The sequence below is a fragment of the Bos taurus genome, chromosome 27 (genome assembly GCF_002263795.3).
Source record: "Bos taurus isolate L1 Dominette 01449 registration number 42190680 breed Hereford chromosome 27, ARS-UCD2.0, whole genome shotgun sequence".
Classification (NCBI taxonomy): Eukaryota; Metazoa; Chordata; class Mammalia; order Artiodactyla; family Bovidae; genus Bos; species Bos taurus.
Genome location: NC_037354.1, coordinates 44,400,961 through 44,422,055, shown reverse-complemented (window position 1 = coordinate 44,422,055; position 21,095 = coordinate 44,400,961). Strand labels below are relative to the sequence as shown.

Sequence of the window (21,095 nt, the reverse complement as noted above, 5' to 3'; positions counted from 1 at the left end):
AACCCTGCAGAGAACAATTGATTGGTTGAAGATTGAGAAAGGAGTATGACAGGGCTGTCTGCTGTCATCCTGTCTGTTTAATCTACACACTGAGCACATCATGAGAAATGCTGGGCTGGATGAGTGACAAGCTGGAATCAAGATAGGCGGGAGAAACATCAACAACCTCAGATGTGCAGATGATACCACTCTAATGACAGAAAGAGAAGAGGAACTAGAGAGCTTCTTGATGAAGATGAAGGAGGAGAGTGAAAGAGCTGGTTTAAGACTAAATAAAAAGTCTAAGATCATGGCATCAGCCCCATTACTTCTTGGCAAGTAGAAGGGGGAAATGTGGAAGCAGTGACAGAGCTCCTCTCCTTGGGCTCAGAATCACTGTAGACGGTGACGGCAGCCGTGAAATCAGATGTTTGCTTCTTAGCAGGAAAGCTATGACAAACCTAGACAGTGTGTTGAAAGGAGAGACATTACTCTGCTGACAAAGGTTCGTATAGTCAAGGCTGTGGTCTTCCCAGTGGTCATGTGCGGTGTGAAAGCTGGACAGTAAAGAAGGCAGAGCACCAAAGAATTTATGCCTTTGAACTGTGGTGCTGGAGGAGACTCCTGAGAGTCCTTTGGACAACAAGGAGATCAAACCAGTCAATCTTAAGGGAGATCAACCCTGAATATTCACTGGAAGGACTGATGCTGAAGCTGAAGCTATAGTATTTTGGTCATCTTATGTGAACAGATGACTTTTTGGAAAAGACCCTGATGCTGGGAAGGATTGAGGGCAGGAGAAGAGGGTGTCAGAGGATGAGATGGTTGGACAGCATCACCAATGCAATGAACATGAACTTGGGCAAACTCTGGGAGATTGTGAAGGACCGGAGGCCTGGTGTGCTGCAGTCCAGGGGTCTCAAAGAGTTGGACACGAGTGGGTGACTGAACAACAACAGAAAGAGTAGGTGTGTCATGTATGATGGATTCACTTTGCTGTACACTTGAAACTAACACAGCGTTGTAAATCTACTATAGGTCAAAGATATTTTGAAAAAAAGAATTGTGGCTCCAGTCCACTCTCTGATAGAAACTTCTGGGGTGATGGGAATGGTCTTGATCTGTAGGCACCAATATGGTGGCCTTTAGTCACACTCTTCAGCACTTGATATGAGGCTACTGCTACTGAATTGGCGATTGATTTCGATTTAAATCATCATCTAAGGCTAGTGGTTACCACATTAGATAGTACAGCTCTTGTACTCAAGCATGTCCTGCATGACCATGTGTAACACAGCGGCTATGTGGCTGAGCTGCCTTTTTTTAATCATTTGTAAAAAGTTTAAAGAAGGCATGACAGCAGTCTTGTGATAGAAGAGTCTCCATCTGTTTTTTCCATCTAACTGAAGTCTTATCATCATCCCAGAAGATCTTGAAGAGATGTGATAGATATCTCTGGGCCTTAATAATAACAAGGCCATGAACTTGGACTACCACTGACTGGCTTAAATGAGTTCTTCACTTGAAACATGAAATGACAAATCTCTATAGAGGAAACAAGTCTTTACACAGTCTCTTCCTGAACAGAGGCACAAACTGGACCTTGGGCTTCTTGAAGGCAACTCCTGGGTTTTGCTCAAATTTTCATTCTAAGGGCCCAATGCATGGCAGTAAATCAGTGAAGATTAGCCAAGTATTGGGTATTAATAAAGATCAACAAACACATATTCATAAAGAGAGTTATGAGCTCAGGTTCTGAGATGGTATAAGCCAGAGTTTGTCTCTACTAGCTGTGAGGTTTCAATGTACTGAAGTGTTGCAGGAGATGCATTTTTTATCTTAAGGTATTATTTCTGGCATGCCCACATGCTCAATAAATTTTAGTCAATCTTCTCTTTCTTCTTCTTAACATTGTTTTCATGTTTAAGCAAAAATTTAGAAATCTCTAAGCATTTTAAAATTTAGTCAAGTCTGTCTTTCGATAAAGTGACTTTTCTCTATATTAAAACTTAGTGAGGGAAAATAAGCTCTGTGTAGGCACAAAAAAGCTGGAATGTGCTTAGTGAAAATGATCAAATGTTACCACTTTAAGTTATCACCAGAAAAATCTGCCAAATTAGTAATGAGTCTGCTTATAAAATTTCAAAGGATTTTTTTTCAATTATATACAGAAACTCATTAAAATTGGCTAAGCAAAGCATTACCTAGCAGGATGTTTGGGGGGAATTTCTGTAAAGAAAGAGACAAAACATATCTTTTTATAATATCTGTGTCCATAACATAAAAATAAGAGGAGACTTCAAGGTCTCTTATAAAGAGTATGTCCTCTTACGGTGTTGCAAGCATTCTTAGAGTTTTTTGAATCATGCTAGCAAGTTCAGGAGAACTGCTTTTCCTCCCAAATTAAAAAAAAAAAAAAACGAAAGAAAGAAATCCTATATTCCAGTACTATTCCAAAAAAATAACTAACTTTGAATGGTTATACTGTAGTGAAAAATAAAAACAGAAAGCACACGAAATAACACAGCAACCCAGCTGGGGCTTCCCAGGCGACTCAGTTGTAAAGAACTTGCCTGCCATGCCTGAGACACAAGAGATGCAGGTTCCATCCCTGTGTTGGGAGGATCTCCTGGAATAGGAAATGACATCCCAATCCCTATTCTTGCCTGGAAGCTTCCATGGAAAGAGGAGCCTGGAGGGCTACAGTCCATGGGGCCACAAAGAGTCAGACACGACTGAGCGACTGAGCAGACAGCAGCTGCTGTGCTTCTGCTAATAATCATGTCATAATATTTCATCCTCACAAGGTGCATATGGCCTCTTAACTCCATGAGAGAGAGAGAGAGAGAGAGAGAGAGACGGACAGAGACAGAAAGAGAGAGAAAGGGCCCCAAAGACAATTGCCTTGCCAAGATTCACATAGAAAAGTTCTCTGCAGATTTGAGGTAAAAATTAAATCTGATCACTTCTAGTTCACTCTAGTCTATTCCATTAAGCCGTAACAAAGGCAGTGTTTAATGGAAATTGTTTTCCCAATATTTATGATTAAGAATCCATTTTCCAGCCAAAATGTGGAAACTAGCCTAAATGCCCATCAACAGATGAGTAGATGAAGACGAGTAATGCCCATACGCAATGGAGAACTGCTCAGCCAAAAAAAGACTGAATAATGCCATTTGCAGCAACATAGACGTCCCTAGAAATTAATTATAATACTAAGTGATGTGAGTCAGACAGATAAAGAAATACATGATATCACTTATATGTGGAATCTTAAAAAATAATACAGATGAACGTATTTACAAAACAGAAACAGACTCACAGACTTCAAAAAGAAATGTACAGTCACCAAAGGGGAAACAAGAGTGGGGGCGGGGGCGGGGCGCAAATCAGGAGGCTGTGATTAGAGCAGGAAAACAGCAGGGACCTATGTTACAGCACAAGGAACTCTACTCAATATTCTGTGTGTGTATGTTAGTCTCTCAGTCATATTTGACTCTTTGTGACCCCATGGACTGTAATTTGCCAGGCTCCTCTGTCCATGGAATTCTCCAGGCAAGAATACTGGAGTGGGTAGCCATTCCCTTCTCCAGGGGATCTTCCCAACCCAGGGATCGAACCCAGGTCTCCTTATTGCAGGTAAATTCTTTTGTCTGAGCCACCAAGGAAGCCCACTCAATATCTATAATAACCTATACGAAAAAAGAATCTGAAGAAGAACGAATATACATATAACCGAATCACTTTGTCGTACATATGAAACTAATACAACATTGCAAATCACCTATTCTCCAATAAAATTTTAAAAAGAAGAAGGCGTTTTCCAAGATTAACAGTAAAACATGTCTTGAAGGTGGTTGACTTCCCGTAAACAGCCCATAAGTGCATAACTCTCCGCTCAGTGTCAGAGGCCTTAGCTCATGTCTACGACATGTTTCCAAAGGGATAAAAAAGAAAACTCTTAGAATTACAATGCAAATGCAAAAGACACATCTCCCCATTCTGCAGCCGGATTGCTTCCGATGACAACTGATATTCAAACCTGGTTCCCTGAAAAACACAGCCAAGTCTTTATCGGTGTTTTCCTATTAATAAAATCCGGATCTAAGAAGAAATTGGAGAAGTCTTTTAAAGATCTATTGATGGAAGCAGTGGTGGGCATGATTGTGGTCTGCTCTGAGTGCAGCTGGCAAGGTGGTCCTTTAAGAGAACTAGAAAACAGGGATTCAGCGGACTGCTTGCTATCAAACGGGTCCCGCTTTCCACTAGCATCATGGACCGACAACTCTAAATAGTGTCAGTGCGCAGAATCCTCTCTGACAACCATTTTACTGGTCTATATTCTAAACAATGGATGTAGTTCTGATGAGATCTAGTATTTATTAAATTAGCAAACCATCTGCTCCATCTGTCGAACTCTCTATTATGCAGCCATCCCCAGAAACACACAAATCCGACTACAAGCTTCAGTTTCACTAGTCATTTCAGAGTAGTTCAAAATCCTCTGAGCTCACAAAGGCTGGAATTCATGCGCCTGTAGTACGACCTTTTTTAATGTAAACAACAGATTGTAAATGGACAAGGAGAGCAATGTGATCATAAAGGTGGATGGACGGAGACTCTGTCACACAGAGTGAAGTAAGTCAGAAAGAGGGGAAAACAGAGTATATTAATGCATATATGTGGAGTCTGGAACGGTGATACTGATGAGCGAATCTGCAGGGCAGGAGTAGAGTTGCAGACGCAGAGAGGACGTGCGCATGGGAAGCGGGGAGGAGGGGTGAATGGGAGCCTGGGGCTGACACACGCACACTATCGTGTCACACAGCTCGTGGGAGGCCGTTACACAGCACAGGAGCTCAGCTCAGAGCTCCATGGCCTGCAGGGGTGGCGCTTGGAGGCCGTGGGGCGGGGCTCACGAGGGCGGGGACCCGTGTATACAGGTGGCTGGTTCACTTTGCTGTGCAGCAGAAACGGACACAGCATTGTAAACAACTATGCCCCAAACTTGAGGAGACTCAGTTCTGCTGCTCTGTGCGGCCCTCGCAGGTCCGGCCTGTGAGGGACGGGCCAGGCGCTCTGTCTGTGCAGGTGAGCTCCTTTGGCCCTCGTCAGCGGCTGGCGAGGTGACGCGGCCTGTCCTGGGGGCCTTCGCTTCCTGTCTCCTTCTCCCACCGCGATAACCCCCCAAAGCCCAGGGACCCTCACACCGCTGTCTCCGCGCCTGCTTCTGGTGGCCCCAAACGAGAACCCAGCTCAACGATCTTATGGTGAGGCCGCCGAGGACCACTCCCACCCCGGACAGGACAGGGGCGTGCGTCCGGCCTCGCCGTCTACAGTCCCCCCGCGGGTTTCCGCTCGGCGTAACCCGCGGGGAGATGTCTGATGCGGAGAGAGAAACACCTTAGAGGGAAGAGACGTGGGGGTCACGTGTCCCCCTGGGCTGAAACCTCAGAGGGGACACGCCTAGAAAGGGGCTCAAGTCAGGGTGACAACCCATCACCTCCTAAGCCTCCAGGTGAGAAGGTTACGCTAGTTCTCAGCTCTGCCTGCAAAACACTTGGCAACAGTTTTGCTTTTTTTTTCTCTTTTCCCAAACACTATAGCTTCCCAGGCCCTGGCTATATAACAAATCAAAATCCCTGGATGTAGGAAATATATTTAGGATATATAATAGGATATATTTGCAGGATATATGGACCTTCCAGGTGGTTAAGTGGTAAAGAATCCCATGTCCAGTCCCTGACTCAGGAAGATCCACTGGAGGAGGGCATGGCAACCCACTCCAGTATTCTTGCTTAGAGAACTTCATGGATAGAGAAACCTGGTGAGCTATACAGTCCATAGGGCTGCAAAGAGTCAAGACATGACTGGACGACTAAACAGCAGCAGCAGCAGTAGGATATACAATAAATCAGAATCCCTGGGTGTATATATATTAATACATACAGAAATATATTTAAATAAGCATAAATGCATATATATTTAAATATACTTAAATATAAATTTATTTATATATAAAGATATATACTTTTCTATCCATACAAAGTATACGAATATATATTTATACATATAAAATACATACATATTTAAGGCTCCAAATGCAATTCTGACACACAAACCATAAATGACCATAGAACTGGAATATGGAAAATGCTGACCTGATGTGATAAAATCAAATTAGTCATTCCTTCTTTGCTCTTAAATCAAATAAGTCATTCCTTCTTTGTTCTTAATCAGACATCTCTGATCAGAATTCAGGAAGGACATCCAAATTCTTAATAAATTAACTGCAGCCTCCAAGGCTATGGTTTGTTTATCTATCAAAATGGGCCTCCCCTCAAAATGAATGTTTCTCTGTCATGATGGGGAATGACCAAGAATTCTCGAGCACTGAAAGGACATCCAATGATATCCACTCTCTTCCATGACCATGCACCCAGGAAACACGTCTTTGCAGGAGGAAAGAGGGGGAAATCTGAAGGCTTAGATTCTGACTTGGGGCCAGATGCTCTTCTGCGTGTCCCAGTCCCTGCCCTCCTGAACTCTCCCTGACTACGACTCATGCCGCCTGCAGGAGGGGCGTGTGTGCGTGGAAGGAATTGTCCCCCACCTGCAATTACACCCTTAGAGGCTTGAGGTCAATACTGGAATGTTACTTGGGCAGCAGTGATTGGTCAAAGACTCCATCGGTGCACAGCTGCGCTATTAACTCAGGGTATGATTCACAAATGATTCTTGTCCTATTGTAACGGCTGACAGAGACCTGGCAATGACCCCAGTCTTTCAGAGAAAAGCTGATCTTGGGCCAAAGGGCTGGCTAAAATCTCAGGCAGGACATAAATAAATAAATAAATAAAATCTTTATATAAGTCAATATAAATATATTCTCTCTCCATATATGTATTATATATATATATATATATATATATGTATATCTAGTTAGGCTTATATAGAGATATATAACATCTTTAAATATATATATATATATAAACATAGATATACAGAAAGAGCAAGTGGATGGAATCAAAATATATCCAAAGAGGATTCCATACTGGCTTATCAGTATTTTCAGTTCTGCTATATTAAAGTTTAGTGTTTAAGTTAGAGAGACCTGGGTTTGAATAATGGCTCGTTACCTAACTGATCACATGTCTTCTCTGAGCCTCAATCAAAGCAGGGGAATAGTATCTTTAGGTTGTCAGAAAGAATAAGTAAAATCTTCCACATAGATATCTTACCTCAAGATAAGGTAAAATGTCTTATCTTGCTTCTGTCTATAGGAAGCATTTTCTTAAGTTTAATTGTCCGGTTCAAATAAATTTAGCCCAAACAACATTATTTACCGTAAAAACCATAATAAGGAGGTTTTAACCAAAATCGCATGGAATTGTGCAACCCAATTTTGCAACTCTATTATTGGTGCAACTTTAGAAAATTTCATTTAGAAGCAAATGCATGAAAATAACATAGCAATCTAGAAATCATATAAACACAAAGCTGATGCTTTAGAATTATATTTTACTGACTCTCCTTGTGTTTATAAAACACACACACGCATCCACAGCACGGCATGGGAGCCCTGGAAACCCTCCACTGCCCGCATGCCAATGGCACTTTGCTTGCCATTCTTACTTTTTAATGGTTACTGAGTTCCGTGTAACAATTGCCAGTTTTCTGCCACCCCTCTGTCCCCTGCTGCAAAGACCTCATCTATTCAGAGGAGCATAATTGCAGAGCTGTTGAGACAGAGAAGGAATCGCTGCATCTCACCACTGTTGTGGGCCTCCAGCTGGGAGGCGGAGTTGACAGCAACCTTGCAGAGGGAACAGTACAGCAGCCTCTTGGCCTTTTCCTCCTCAGTCTCCGTGGAAGGACAGGAGCTGTTGCCACTGGCTGTGGTGGGGCTCTTCTCCACTTTAGAGGTGATCTCCGTTGTCATAACACTGCTTTTGCGAATTTCCACAGTTGTCGTTGATATTGCTGGTGTCCCTGTGGTACTATCTGCAGTCAAAATAGCACAGGAGAAAAGGCAAAGACAGTGCATTATCTTTCCCCATTTGAAAACGCATCCCCGATATTGCATTCTGGTAACAATGAGAAGAGCGACTAGCTCCGACCCCCTGTCGACCACGCGGCAATCATCTCCTGAGGAAGTGACACAGACGCACACTTACAGTTGCGTCTATCGATAGAACACATTTGGACAATTCTTGAAAATAAATACAAATAGGCTTTACCATGTTTTCTTGAGGTAAATAAACATGCTCAAAGTTATCTTGTTAATGTGTGGCCTTACTTAAATATTCTTTATAGTGCACTGTGCTTTGTATATGTCTCCTAGGATGGCTTTAAAAAATACAATGGAGAGTAAATACGTCTAAGGTATGTTCATTTCTCTTTACGACTTGTCTTTCTATTTTCTTCTACATCTCTTTCTTTAATTTAAAACAAAATAGGTAAAATAGGGCTTCCCTGGTGGTCCTGTGGTTGAGAAACCGCCTTGCAATGCAGAGGACGCTGGTTCGATCCCTGGTCTGGGAAGATCCGACGTGCCGCGCGGCACCCAAGCCTGTGTGCCATGACCGCTGAGCCCGCATCCTGCAGTGACTGAAGCCTGTGCGCCCTAAGGCTGTGCTCCAGAACAAGAGACGCCACCGCAATGAGAAGCACACAGACTGCATCCAGAGAGTAGCCCCCGCTCCCTGGAGCTGGAGAAAGCCCGTGTGCAGCGACAAAGACCCAGAGCAGTCAAAAACAAATACAATGAAATAAAATCACAGCCAAGACCCTTTAAAAAAGTTGGTTGTGATCCTGTGCGTGCTTGTGTAAAATATATGGGAAGTAAAGAACCCTGATGTCACACCGCTTTGTCAAGATCAAAGGTTTATAAAATTCTTGCCTTATCTACAAAAAGCTGTATGTTCAACAAATACAAAAATCATCCATATACAAACAAGACAAATTCTAATCTGGCATATTTATTAAGCATATGCCCTGTACCAGGATGAGTTCAGGGAGCGTGTGACACAAAAGTATTCAAACACCAATGGTGACTCTTCATATGGAATTCACGGACTGGTCACACCATGTTAATGTCACAGCTTTCAAGAGCATGATAACCAGGAAGGCGTTGATGCACTGTAACCCTACAACCCTTCTGGCTCTGAAGTCTGACTCTAAATCTGGAGAGGTCAACCTCCAAAGTGAGCCTACCTTGTCTTAGCTTCACTTGGGTAGACACAGCTCCCAACCCAAATAGGCTGGTTAACATGGTGTGAGCAACGTCTGCCAAGTCCAGTATGAATCGCAAATGTGCTCCAGGCCCTGTGCTTTCTATTTTTATATCCCTTTTCACTGCCTCCCGGCTGGCTAACTCTTAACCTCCTACTCAAAATATTCCCAGGCAGCCTCTCCAGCCACAGCTGCCCTTGGAGTTGTCTCTCCTCCCACAGGTTGCCGTGCTCACTATGCAACGCCGCCCTAAACACCCATGGTAAATGGAGCGGGCAGTGGCTATAAAGGACAGTGGTACCTGCAGTGAGGGGCTTCCTCATAAAAATGTAGTTCTTGTTAATTTCCGTTACCAACAAGCCTTTGAACTTGGATTTTCACTTTGATCTGGAGAGAGAGGTGGGAATGTGGGTAAGGCTGGTGTCAGCTTCTTTCCCAAATGTAGCACAGGAACACTAGCCAGTCGGAAGATGAATGGGTTCTTGCTGTTTGTTTTTCATTAATTAATTTTTATTAAAAAATTTGAACTATAATTGATTTACAAAGTTTCAGGTGTATACAAAGTGATTCTGCAATATACATATATGTATATATATTTAGCTATTATATGTCTACATACACACATAGGTAGGCATATAATAGCTAAATATATATACATATTGTGTGTGTGTGTGTATATATATATATATATACACACACACACATACTATATATGTATGTATGTGAATATATTCTTTTCTGGATTCTTTTCCATTATAGGGGATGCTGAGGGATATTGAATAGAACAATTTATCTGGACCTTCCCTTTGCCCTGACCCTTCATATACTTTTAACCACTTATTCAGCCATAATGCCATTAAGGTCCCCTGCAGTGTCATGGAGAACATCTTATAACCATGTTAGAAAAAATAATCATAGTGCCATCACCAGTTTTTCTCATAGCAAGAGAAAAATAAAATTAGCTAACACCAATTTTGGCCACAAGAATGCATTACCTTGAACATGGAAAGGCCCACTTCCTGACTAGTCTTGTCTTCTAAGGTACCAACATTAAAATATCAGGTAATACCAGAAAATTTCAAATCCTAAAAGATGACCCTGTTAAAGTGTGGCACTCAATATCCAGCAAATTTAGAAAATTCAGCAGTGGCCACAGGACTGGAAAAGGTCAGTTTTCATTCCAATCACAAAGAAAGGCAATGCCGAAGAATGTTCAAACTATGGCACAATTGCACTCATCTCACACACTAGCAAAGTAATGCTCAAAATTCTCCAAGCTAGGCTTCAACAGTACATGAACCAAACTTCCAGATGTTCAAGCTGGATTTAGAAAAGGCAGAGGATCCAGAGATCAAGTTGCTGACATCCGTTGTATCATAGAAAAAGTAAGAGATTTCCAGAAAAAAATCTACTTCTGCTTTATTGACTATGCTAAAGCTTTTGACTGTGTGGATCACAAACCGTGGAAAATTCTTAAAGAGATGGGAACACCAGACCACCTTACCTGCCTCCTGAGAAACCTGTATGCAGGTCAAGAAGCAACAGTTAGAACTGGACATGGAACAACAAACTGGTTCCAAATCGGGAAAGGAGTACGTCAAGACTGTATATTGTCACCCTGCTTATTTAACTTCTATGCAGAGTACATCATGAGAAACGCTGGACTGGAAGAAGCACAAGCTGGAATCAAGATTGCTGGGAGAAATATCAATAACCTCAGATATGCAGATGACACCGCCCTTATGGCAGAAAGTGAAGAGGAACTGAAGAGCCTCTTGATTAAAGTGAAAGAGGAGAGTTAAAAAGCTGGCTTAAACCTTAACATTCAGAAAATGAAGATCATGGCATCCGGTCCCATCACTTTCTGGCAAATAGATGGGGAACCAATGGAAACAGTGACAGACTTTATTTTCTTGGGCCCGCAAGTCACCTCAGATGGTGACTGCAGCCATGAAATTAAAAGACACTTGCTCCTTTGAAGGAAAGCTATGACCAACCTAGATAGCATATTAAAAAGCAGAGACATTATTACTTTGCCAACAAAGGTCTGCCTATTCAAAGCTATGGTTTTTCCAGTAGCCATGTATGGATGTGAGAGTTGGACCATAAAGAAAGGAGAGCATCAAAGCATTGATGTTTTTGAACTGTGGTGTTGGAGAAGACTCTTGCGAGTCCCTTGGACTGCAAGGAGATCCAACCAGTTCATCCTAAAGGAAATCAGTCCTGAATATTCCTTGAAAGGACTGATGCTGAACCTGAAGCTCCAATACTTTGGCACTTGATGTGAAGAGTCGACTCATTAGAAAAGACCCTGATGCTGGGAAAGATTGAAGGCGGGAGAAGGGGACAACAGAAGATGAGATGTTTGGATGGTATCACCGACTCGATGGAGATGAGTTTCAGCAAACTTTGGGAGGTGGTGAAGGACAGGGAAGCCTGGAATGTGCAGTCCATGGGGCTGCAAAGAGTCAGACACCACTGAGCAACTGAACAACATCAACTGTTCGTGTGGTTCTCAAGGCAGGAATGTGGATGTGCTTTGTCATTTCCTTCTCTGGTGGACCATGTTTTGTCAGAACTCTCCACTGTGCTCCGTCCATTTTGGGTGGCCCTACGTGGCACGGCATTATCCCCAGAGGATAAAGTACATTTATACCAAGAATGTCAAAGGTTAGAGAGTCCAGACCGTCTATGGCTTGGGCTTAGTAAAATGTTAATGTTTCTTAAGGGAAGTCCCTTGCACGAGACAGGCTCCGGGAAATCAGGATCTAAACACTTAATTTCTGGTACTTAATTCCTTTGTGGCTCAAATGGTAAAAATCTGCCTGCAATGCAAAAGACCCAAACTTGATGTCTGGGTTGGGAAGATACCCTGGAGAAGGAAATGAAACTACTCCAGTATCTTTGCCAGGAGAATTCCATGGACAGAGGAGCCATGCCATCCATTGGGTCACAGAGTCGGCCTCAACTGAACAACTAACACTTTCACTTAACCTTGTTACATTTTTTAGGCCACGTAGCTGAACAAAGATCTGTTATTAATATTTTCTCAAGATTAAGGTTAGTTTGAGTGAAATACAGTCATGTTTTTCACTTTAATATATAGATCTTGAGTCCACAAAGGTGGGAGTATTATTAATTTATAACAAGATATGAATTTTTCAGTTACTTTTAATTTCCCAGTAATAAAGAGGACTTTTTTAACAAGTAAGGTAAATATATTTTAAGATTAAGCCATGAAGGCACCAACTATTTTATTTAGATGGCCCTTCGTTTCTGCATCCATTTTAAAATATTTAAAAAATAATGCCAGAAACTTCCAGAAAACACAATTTTGCTGTGAGAAGGTGATTATTTACATACCATTTACATTGTATTTGCAGCTATTTACATAATGTTACACAGTTTTAGGTATTAGAAGTAATCTGGAGATGATTTAAAGTAAATGGAAGGATATGTATAGGTTATGTGCAACTGCTACATCATTTTATATAAGCACTTGAGCATCCATAGATTTTGGTATCTACAGGGGTTCTGGAACCAGTTCCCCATGAATATCAACATTTGACTGTACATTGCATAGAAAATGACATATAGCAAAGCTATTTTCTTTAGTATGCAACATTAAATTACCAGTTATGCATAATACCTTTCCACTCATTAAAATAAAATTTTATATTATTGATCATGTTAATAACATACACTCTTGCTAGGATGTGATGAGACTTATCCCTGTGATCTTCTTCCCCAAACTCATAACCCCTGTCTAACCATGGGAAAAGCATAAACAAACCTAAATTCAATGACATTCTACACAATTCTTGATCAAGCGTCCTCAAAAATGTCTAGGTCACCAAAACAAGAAATCTGAAAAACTGTCATGGTCCAGACAAGTCTAAGGACTCAGGATGTCTAAATATAATCTGGTGTCCTGGTTGGAATCCTGGGGCAAAAAGAAAAAAGGAACATTAGGTAAAAATTTAGGAAATTCAAAGGAAGTATGGAATCTAGTAAAAGCAATGTATTGGTTATGGTTCTCTAGCTTTGACAAATGCACCACAATAATGGGAGATGCTAATAACAAGGAAACCTTAACAGCATATACTGGAAGCCTCTGTAGGATTCTTGTACCTCTTTTGTAGATTTAAAGCTCGTCTAAAAATGAAAGTTTATTGATAAAAAAGAACTAGAACCAGTCACCACACAGTGCATCATTCAGTTACTTTGTAGAATCACAGCAGCGATCTCGGTGGTTACATGCTACAGCTTTCTTGGTTTTTAGATGAGGAAATTTCCATAAAACTGGGACTTGACATTGCATCTCCCACTTCCAAATCCTTATTTCAGGTCTAAATTGTTAGTCTGTGTTGCAGTGATTCATGTCTTTGAACTTCACTCTGTCAACATTTAATGAGCTGCTGTTTTGCACTAGGTTCTACCTTCCCTGGTGGCTCAGACGGGAAAGCGTCTGTCTACAATGCGGGAGACCCGGGTTTGATCCTTGGGTTGGGAAGATCCCCTGGAGAAGGAAATGGCAATCCACTCCAGGACTATTGCCTGGAAAATCCCATGGACAGAGGAGCCTGGTAGGCTACAGTCCATGGGGTCGCAAAGAGTCGGACACGACTGAGTGACTTCACTTCACTTCACTACCTAAGCCACTGGAGATGGGAAGGATAATATATGTCCATTATGTGGTTCATGAGACATCCCATAATGATCTGAAATAACAGTAATAAATACACCAGCCCTTCTTCCATCCATTTTGTCCATTCATAGACCCTTGCATTTATACTTGACATAAAAATGCATTCAATAAATATTTATTCAAAGAAAACAATGAATGAATAAATGAACAAATGAATGAGCAAGACACAATTATAGCTAAAGATGGTAGAAGCAATGTTAAAGCATTTATACATACTAATACACTCAATCATCATAAAAAACTAAGAGGGTAAATTAGGAGTTCAGGATTAACATTTATACATTGCTATGTATAAAATAAAGAACCAGCAAGGACCTACTGTATAACACAGGGAATTATACACAATATTATCTAATAACCTTATAAAAGAAAAGAATCTGAAAAAGAATATATACACACACCCACATGAATCATTTCGATGTATGCCTGAAACTAAAACACTATTATAAATCAACTATATGTTAATTAAAAAAAAATATATATAGGCATACCTTCTTTCTCCCCACCTTAGAGAAGAAATTGGGGTATGTGGAGTTTTGGGAACTTGCTCAAGGCCAAAGCTGCCAGCTGTAGGGCAATGATTTGAACTCAGCCTGGCTCAGAAGCACATGTTCTTTTTGCTAAAATTTTGAATTTTTTTCATAAAAGAACTGATCACATCCCTTCATTTTATTCCAATTGGTCATGATTTATTATGATTGTTGGAAGATAGTATCTTAAAAATTTGACTTCAAAAGAAACAAAACATGGCCCAAGCTGGAGTCAATCATGTTTGTCCAATCCTCCGTTCATGCTAACACATTAAGGTGTTGGAGTCCATTTAGGGGGAGGGGAGAGAAGGAAAACCTACAGTTTGCAAACAATCTCTTCTGCAAAGTGGTAAGAGTAACCCACAGGCCCTCCTTATTGTAAACTTTTCCTTTTCTTTTTTTTTTCCCAAACGATGTGGAACCAGAATCCTGATTCACTCTTCTTAATGTTTCCCAGGGGCTGATTCAGATATCTTTGCACTGTTCTACCAGTGATCCTCTAGGAACGATACATGTGACAGGGAGTTGGAAGTAATGGGTGTGCTGTAGTGGGAAGGCAAGGTTTGAGATGGAGTGGGTTTGCATTTCTGTGCTGTTTTCTGCCAGCGCCCTGAAGCGAATGTTCATTATTGCAACTGTCACTGTTTGGCTTTGGCATCAAAACAGATTGCTAATACTTTGTGGAATGGTGCTCTCGTGGAGGATGAACGGAAACGTGTCAGTATTCAAAGTGGGCCATTTTGGCCCTCATTCTTGCATAAAACACTGGAAATACCTTTTAAAACATTTCATAAAGCATAAGAAAAGATTCCAGAAAATAACTTGAATTCTAGATAATAAAATAGACTGGCCAACTTACATGGTCTGGGTAAGGAAAGCATTTTCCTAGTTACAGATCTCATGATCCAACTCAGAGAACCAGAGGTAAGTTATGGAAATTTCCTTCCAGGTAACAGAAATGAATGCATGCATGCTCAGTTGCTCAGTCATGTCTGACTATTTACGACCCCATGGACCATAGCCTCCCAGGCTCCTCCATCCATGGGACTTTCCAGGCAAGAATACTAGAGTGGGTTGCCATTTCCTCCTCCAGGGATAATTCTTGACCCAGGGATCAAAGGCATATCTCCCTCGTTGGCAAGCGGACTCTTTACCACTGAGCCACCTGGGAAGCCCTGACAAATTAATACTATGACCCAAAGAGTCTCATCATGTTTTCTGGTACACTGAAGACTCAGAATGATATTCAATTTATTTCCTTCTTGTTTGTGAGAATTTAAGTCTCAACCAGGCTTGCAAGCAAGTGAGGAGAACAGCTGCTTCCTCTTAAATATGCTGACATTCTGAAGTATAAAAAGGTGTTTCGTGACAAAACACACACACACACACAAGTTTTTAGAAATTATTACTGGCAGTTGTTTCTTTCCTCTGGATTCTACCTCATTTAACCACCATCATCTGTGCAGCACCGCCCCTCTTAGACACAGGCAGGAGTGGGCCCTGCACTGGGCTCTGTACTTTTGGGGGCTCCACATATCACAAGCCACTGAAACAAAAGTCTATTTTTGTATTTTTTGATCTTATGAAAAACACTTTTTTCAAGTTTGATAACCAACTAAGCAAATGGGAATGTTAATTAGGAAGGGAAGTGAGAACTGGACTGGGTGCCCCGAAGGCCAGAGTACAGAGTCAGAGAATTCCCAAGTGTGTGTGAGTGCGTATGTGTAGAGGTTTATGATCGTGTGTCTATGTGTGTGAATGTGTCTATGTGTGTACATGTAGAATTTGTGTGTGCGCATATGTCTATGCATGTATGTTTTGTGTGTGCATGTATGTTTGTGTGTGCATATGCCGTTATGCTTTTTGTGTGCATATGCACTTACGTGTGTCTATGTGCAGGTGCGGTTCTGTGTGTTGAGGTAAAAGATCACAGCCTCTTTCTGGAAACCAGAGAAAGAGGCTTGTTTTCAAAACACCAAATAACGTCAAGTCACCAAATGTGAGTCTACACAGAAAAGTCCCCCCAGATATTGCCTCCCTCTCTGAAGAGGAAATGCTTCAGATTGGCTGGAAATCCCCAGCCCACAAAATGAGGTTGGGGAGAAAGGTTGCCTCCCCACTGGGCTCCCAGATTTGGGTGGGTCCAATTACCACCCAAGGGCTTCCCTGATGGCTCAGCAGGTAGAGAATCCACCTGCAGTGCGGGAGACCTGGGTTTGATCCCTGGGTTGGGAAGATCCCCTGGAGAAGGGAAAGGCTACCCACTCCAGTATTCTGGCCTGGAGAATTCCACGGACTCTATAGTCCATGGGGTTGCAAAGAGTTGGACACGACAAAGCGACTTTCACCTTCAGTTGCCACCCGAAGGGCTGACTTAGGGGACAGAGTCTGCCCTGTTCCTGCACATCTGTGCTACTTGGCAGGGCTGAGCTGACTCAGGTGGGGAGAGCCCTTGACTTTCAGGTCACAAGGGCAATCCTTGGATACAGCCTACGGGGCTGCCAGTGATGCCTGAGGTATCTTGTAAGCACTGAGCTGTATGGTATATGGTCTCCATTTGAGCTCTTGGTCCTGAAACTTTTCGGGTGGGCTTGATTGAATCCTCCTGTGTTAGACCCTGTGTTATAACTCATTGGATGTTAAAAGGTAAAAAAAAACATTATTTGTGGACCAGAGCAACCAGGCTGCATACCATGAGAGGGGAGGGAACAATGGATTTGCTGTCATTGAAGAGGTTGAGGAGACATCTCCAGAAAATACTGGAGAAATACTAGCACTTCAAATTCTAATTTTACCACACCTCCAAAGGTCTGCTACTTGGAAGTGTCATGCATAAAAATGATCCACTGTCCTTTTTAAATGAAGTCCTATAGAGACCTGATTAAAGCACTTAATGTCCCAAGGGATCAGGTGAGTAATTATTTCCACCTTTACATCATTTGAACTAGAGTTTCCGAGTCTTGTGTTCATCAGAAATTCTAGATAGGCAACTGATTTCAAAAACTTAAAAAACCCCAGAAATATCTAACTGCAACTTCTGAGATGTTTCCCGAAGCTGCCTAATCTATGACTGCTCGAGGCAATTACAACAGTAGAGTCAGACTCAGTGATCCTGGTTACTGACCTGCTGAACTCACTTTGGGTTGGGCACACCAGATGCAGATTAGAACACCAATTGTTCTGCTTAAAAGTATTTGAGAGAGAGCCTGTTAAAAGAAATAGCTTATCCAACTTCTGAATTTCCCTCCTGAAACCAGGACCATTTCATGGGGACTGGACACCATGTGAATCATGTGATTTGAGAAGATACTGTTAGATTGCTTTAATTTCAAAGAAAAATTTTTCAGGAATTCAGGATATTCTTATTGCTGACAGCAATTTGGGAGGAAGAAGGCTAGAGAGTCAGGTTGCCAGGTTAGCAAATGATTGCAGAAGCTCTCAGGAGGAGGAGGTGGTCAGAACTGGACCAAAGGATGCTTGAGCTGGAGAGGCAGCAGAGAGATGGAGAGTGGCAGGAGGAACAGGCCAAAAAGAAGGGAAACCAGAGGCTCCAGAAGCAGAAGGAAACCAGCAGGAGCCCCCCAGGCTCCAGGCAGTGACGCAGGGCCCAACAGCTGGCCAATAGGAGTGGAGACCTACTCTGTATCCTCAGCCTCAAATGTCCTTGATGTCAAAATGGATGTCTCTAGTTTAGTTCTTTGTTTAAATTTTATATTGGAGTACAGTAGATTGTATATTGGAGTACAGTTGGCTTCCTTGGTGGCTCAGATGTTAAAGACTCTGCCTGCAATATGGGAGAACCAGGTTCCATTCCTGGTGGGGAACGGCCACTCGCTACGGTATTCTTTCCTGGAGGGTCCCATGGACACAGGAGCCTGGAGGGCTACAGTCCATGGGGTCACAAAGAGTTGACACAACTGAGCAACTAACACCTTAACACTTTCCTAGCTGATTAACAGTGTTGTGTTAGTTTCAGGTGCACAGCCAAGTAATCCAGTCACACATACACATGTTGATATATGTGTCTATTCCTTTCAAACTCTGTTCTCATTTAGGTTGCCAAATTCAAACTTAAATTGAAGAAAGTAGAGAAAACCACTAGACCATTCAGGTATGACCTAAATCAAATCCCTTATGATTATACAGTGGAAGTGAGAAATAGATTTAAGGAGCTAGATCTGATAGATAGAGTGCCTGATGAACTATGGACTGAGGTTCGTGACATTGTACAGGAGACAGGGATCAAGACCATCCCCATGGAAAAGAAATGCAAAAAAGCAAAATGGCTGTCTGAGGAGGCCTTACAAATAGCTGTGAAAAGAAGAGAAGCGAAGAGCAAAGGAAAAAAGGAAAGATATGAGCATCTGAATGCAAAGTTCCAAAGAATAGCAAGAAGAGATAAGAAAGCCTTCTTCAGTGATCAATGCAAAGAAATAGAGGAAAACAACAGAATGGGAAAGACTAGAGATCTCTTCAAGAAAATTAGAGATACCAAGGGAACATTTCATGCAAAGATGGGCTTGATAAAGGACAGAAATGGTATGGACCTAACAGAAGCAGAAGATATTAAGAAGAGGTGGCAAGAATACACAGAAGAACTATACAAAAAAGATCTTCATGACCAAGATAATCACGATGGTGTGATTACTCACCTAGAACCAGACATCCTGGAATGTGAAGTCACATAGGCCTTAGAAAGCATCACTACGAACAAAGCTAGTGGAGGTGATGGAATTCCAGTTGAGCTATTTCAAATCCTGAAAGATGATGCTGTGAAACTGCTGCACTCAATATGCCAGCAAATTTGGAGAAGTCAGCAGTGGCCACAGCACTGGAAAAGGTCAGTTTTCATTTCAATCCCAAGGAAAGGCAATGCCAAAGAATGCTCAAACTACCACACAATTGCACTCATCTCACACGCTAGTAATGCTCAAAATTCTCCAAGCCAGGCTTCAGCAATACGTGAACCGTGAACTTCCAGATATTCGAGCTGGTTTTAGAAAAGGCAGAGGAACCAGAGATCAAATTGCCAACATCCGCTGGATCATCAAAAAAGCAAGAGAGTTCCAGAAAAACATCTATTTCTGCTTTATTCACTATGCCAAAGCCTTCGACTGTATGGATCACAATGAACTGTGGAAAATTCTGAAAGAGATGGGAATACCAGACCACCTGACCTGCCTCTTGAGAAACCTGTATGCAGGTCAGGAAGCAACAGTTAGAACTGGACATGGAACAACAGACTGGTTCCAAATAGGAAAAGGAGTATGTCAAGGCTGTATATTGTCACCCTGCTTATTTAACTTATATGCAGAGTACATCATGAGAAACATTGGGCTGGAAGAAGCACAAGCTGGAACCAAGGTTGCTGGGAGAAATATCAATAACCTCAGATATGCAGATGACACCACTCTTACGGCAGAAAGTGAAGAGGAACTAACAAGCCTCTTGATGAAAGTGAAAGTGGAGAGTGAAAAAGTTGGCTTAAAGCTCAACATTCAGAAAACGAAGATCATGGCATCTGGTCCCATCACTTCATGGCAAATAGATGGGGAAACAGTGGAAACAGTGTCAGACTTTGTTTTTTGGGGCTCCAAAATCACTGCAGATGGTGATTGCAGCCATGAAATTAAAAGACGGTTACTCCTTGGAAGGAAAGTTATGACCAACCTAGATAGCATATTCAAAAGCAGAGACATTACTTTGGCAACAAAGGTCTGTCTATGCAAGGCTATGGTTTTTCCTGTGGTCACGTATGGATGTGAGAGTTGGACTGTGAAGAAGGCTGAGCGCCGAAGAATTGATGCTTTTGAACTGTGGTGTTGGAGAAGACGCTTGCGAGTCCCTTGGACTGCAAGGAGATCCAACCAGTCCAACAGGTCCATCCTAAAGGAGATCAGTCCTGGATGTTCATTGGAAGGACTGATGCTGAAGCCGAAACTCCAGTACTTTGGCCACCTCATGCAAAGAGTTGACTCACTGGAAAAGACTCTGATGCTGGGAGGGATTGGCGACAGGAGGATAAGGGGACAACAGAGGATAAGATGACTGGATGAACTCATGAACATGAGTTTGAGTGAACTCCGGGAGATGGTGATGGACAGGGAGGCCTGGCGTGCTGCGATTCATGGCACTGCAAAGAGTCGGACAGGACTGAGCGACTGAACTGAATTGATAGTATTAGCTTAAACCCGTAGTTCACCACATACAAGCAGGCCTCATCTAAGTAGTAGTCACCTCAGCCCCTGCACACACACCCAACAGGAAGAGGCAGAAAGTGTAAAGGAGCATAACAGTGACACCGATAGTGTTGCTCACTGGAGAGCACACACCCCACACAGAGGGTGGAGTCCATCGTGCCATCTCGTCAGCCATCTGAGAAACGCATGCCCAGTTTTACCAGCCATTGTGGTTCTTATTTTGGTGAAGGCCAGAAAGTTTCACGTGCCATTTCCAGGTGTTCAGGGCTAGGAGCCGTGTGCGTGAGTGTGCGTGGCTGCACGTGGTGTGCGTGGTATGCGTGCTGTGTGTGTGTGTGTGCGTGAGTGCGCGTGCGTGCGCGTGGTGTGCGTGGTATGCGTGTTGTGCGTGCATGTGTGTGGTGTGCGTGCGTGCGCGTGGTGTGCGTGGTATGCGTGTTGTGC

At 42.4% G+C, this 21,095-nt stretch overlaps 1 protein-coding gene across 4 annotated transcripts in view; it reads right to left on the bottom strand.

Annotated features, from left to right (window-relative positions):
* Positions 1–21,095, bottom strand: part of ZNF385D (zinc finger protein 385D) — a 986,289-nt gene that overhangs the window by 14,673 nt on the left and 950,521 nt on the right. For all 4 annotated transcript variants that reach the window (XM_024986354.2, XM_024986356.2, XM_024986355.2 and 1 more), the window contains one exon: positions 7,753–7,983. In XM_024986354.2, coding sequence (XP_024842122.2) covers positions 7,753–7,983 — 231 coding nt within the window. The remainder of the gene's footprint in view (positions 1–7,752; positions 7,984–21,095) is intronic.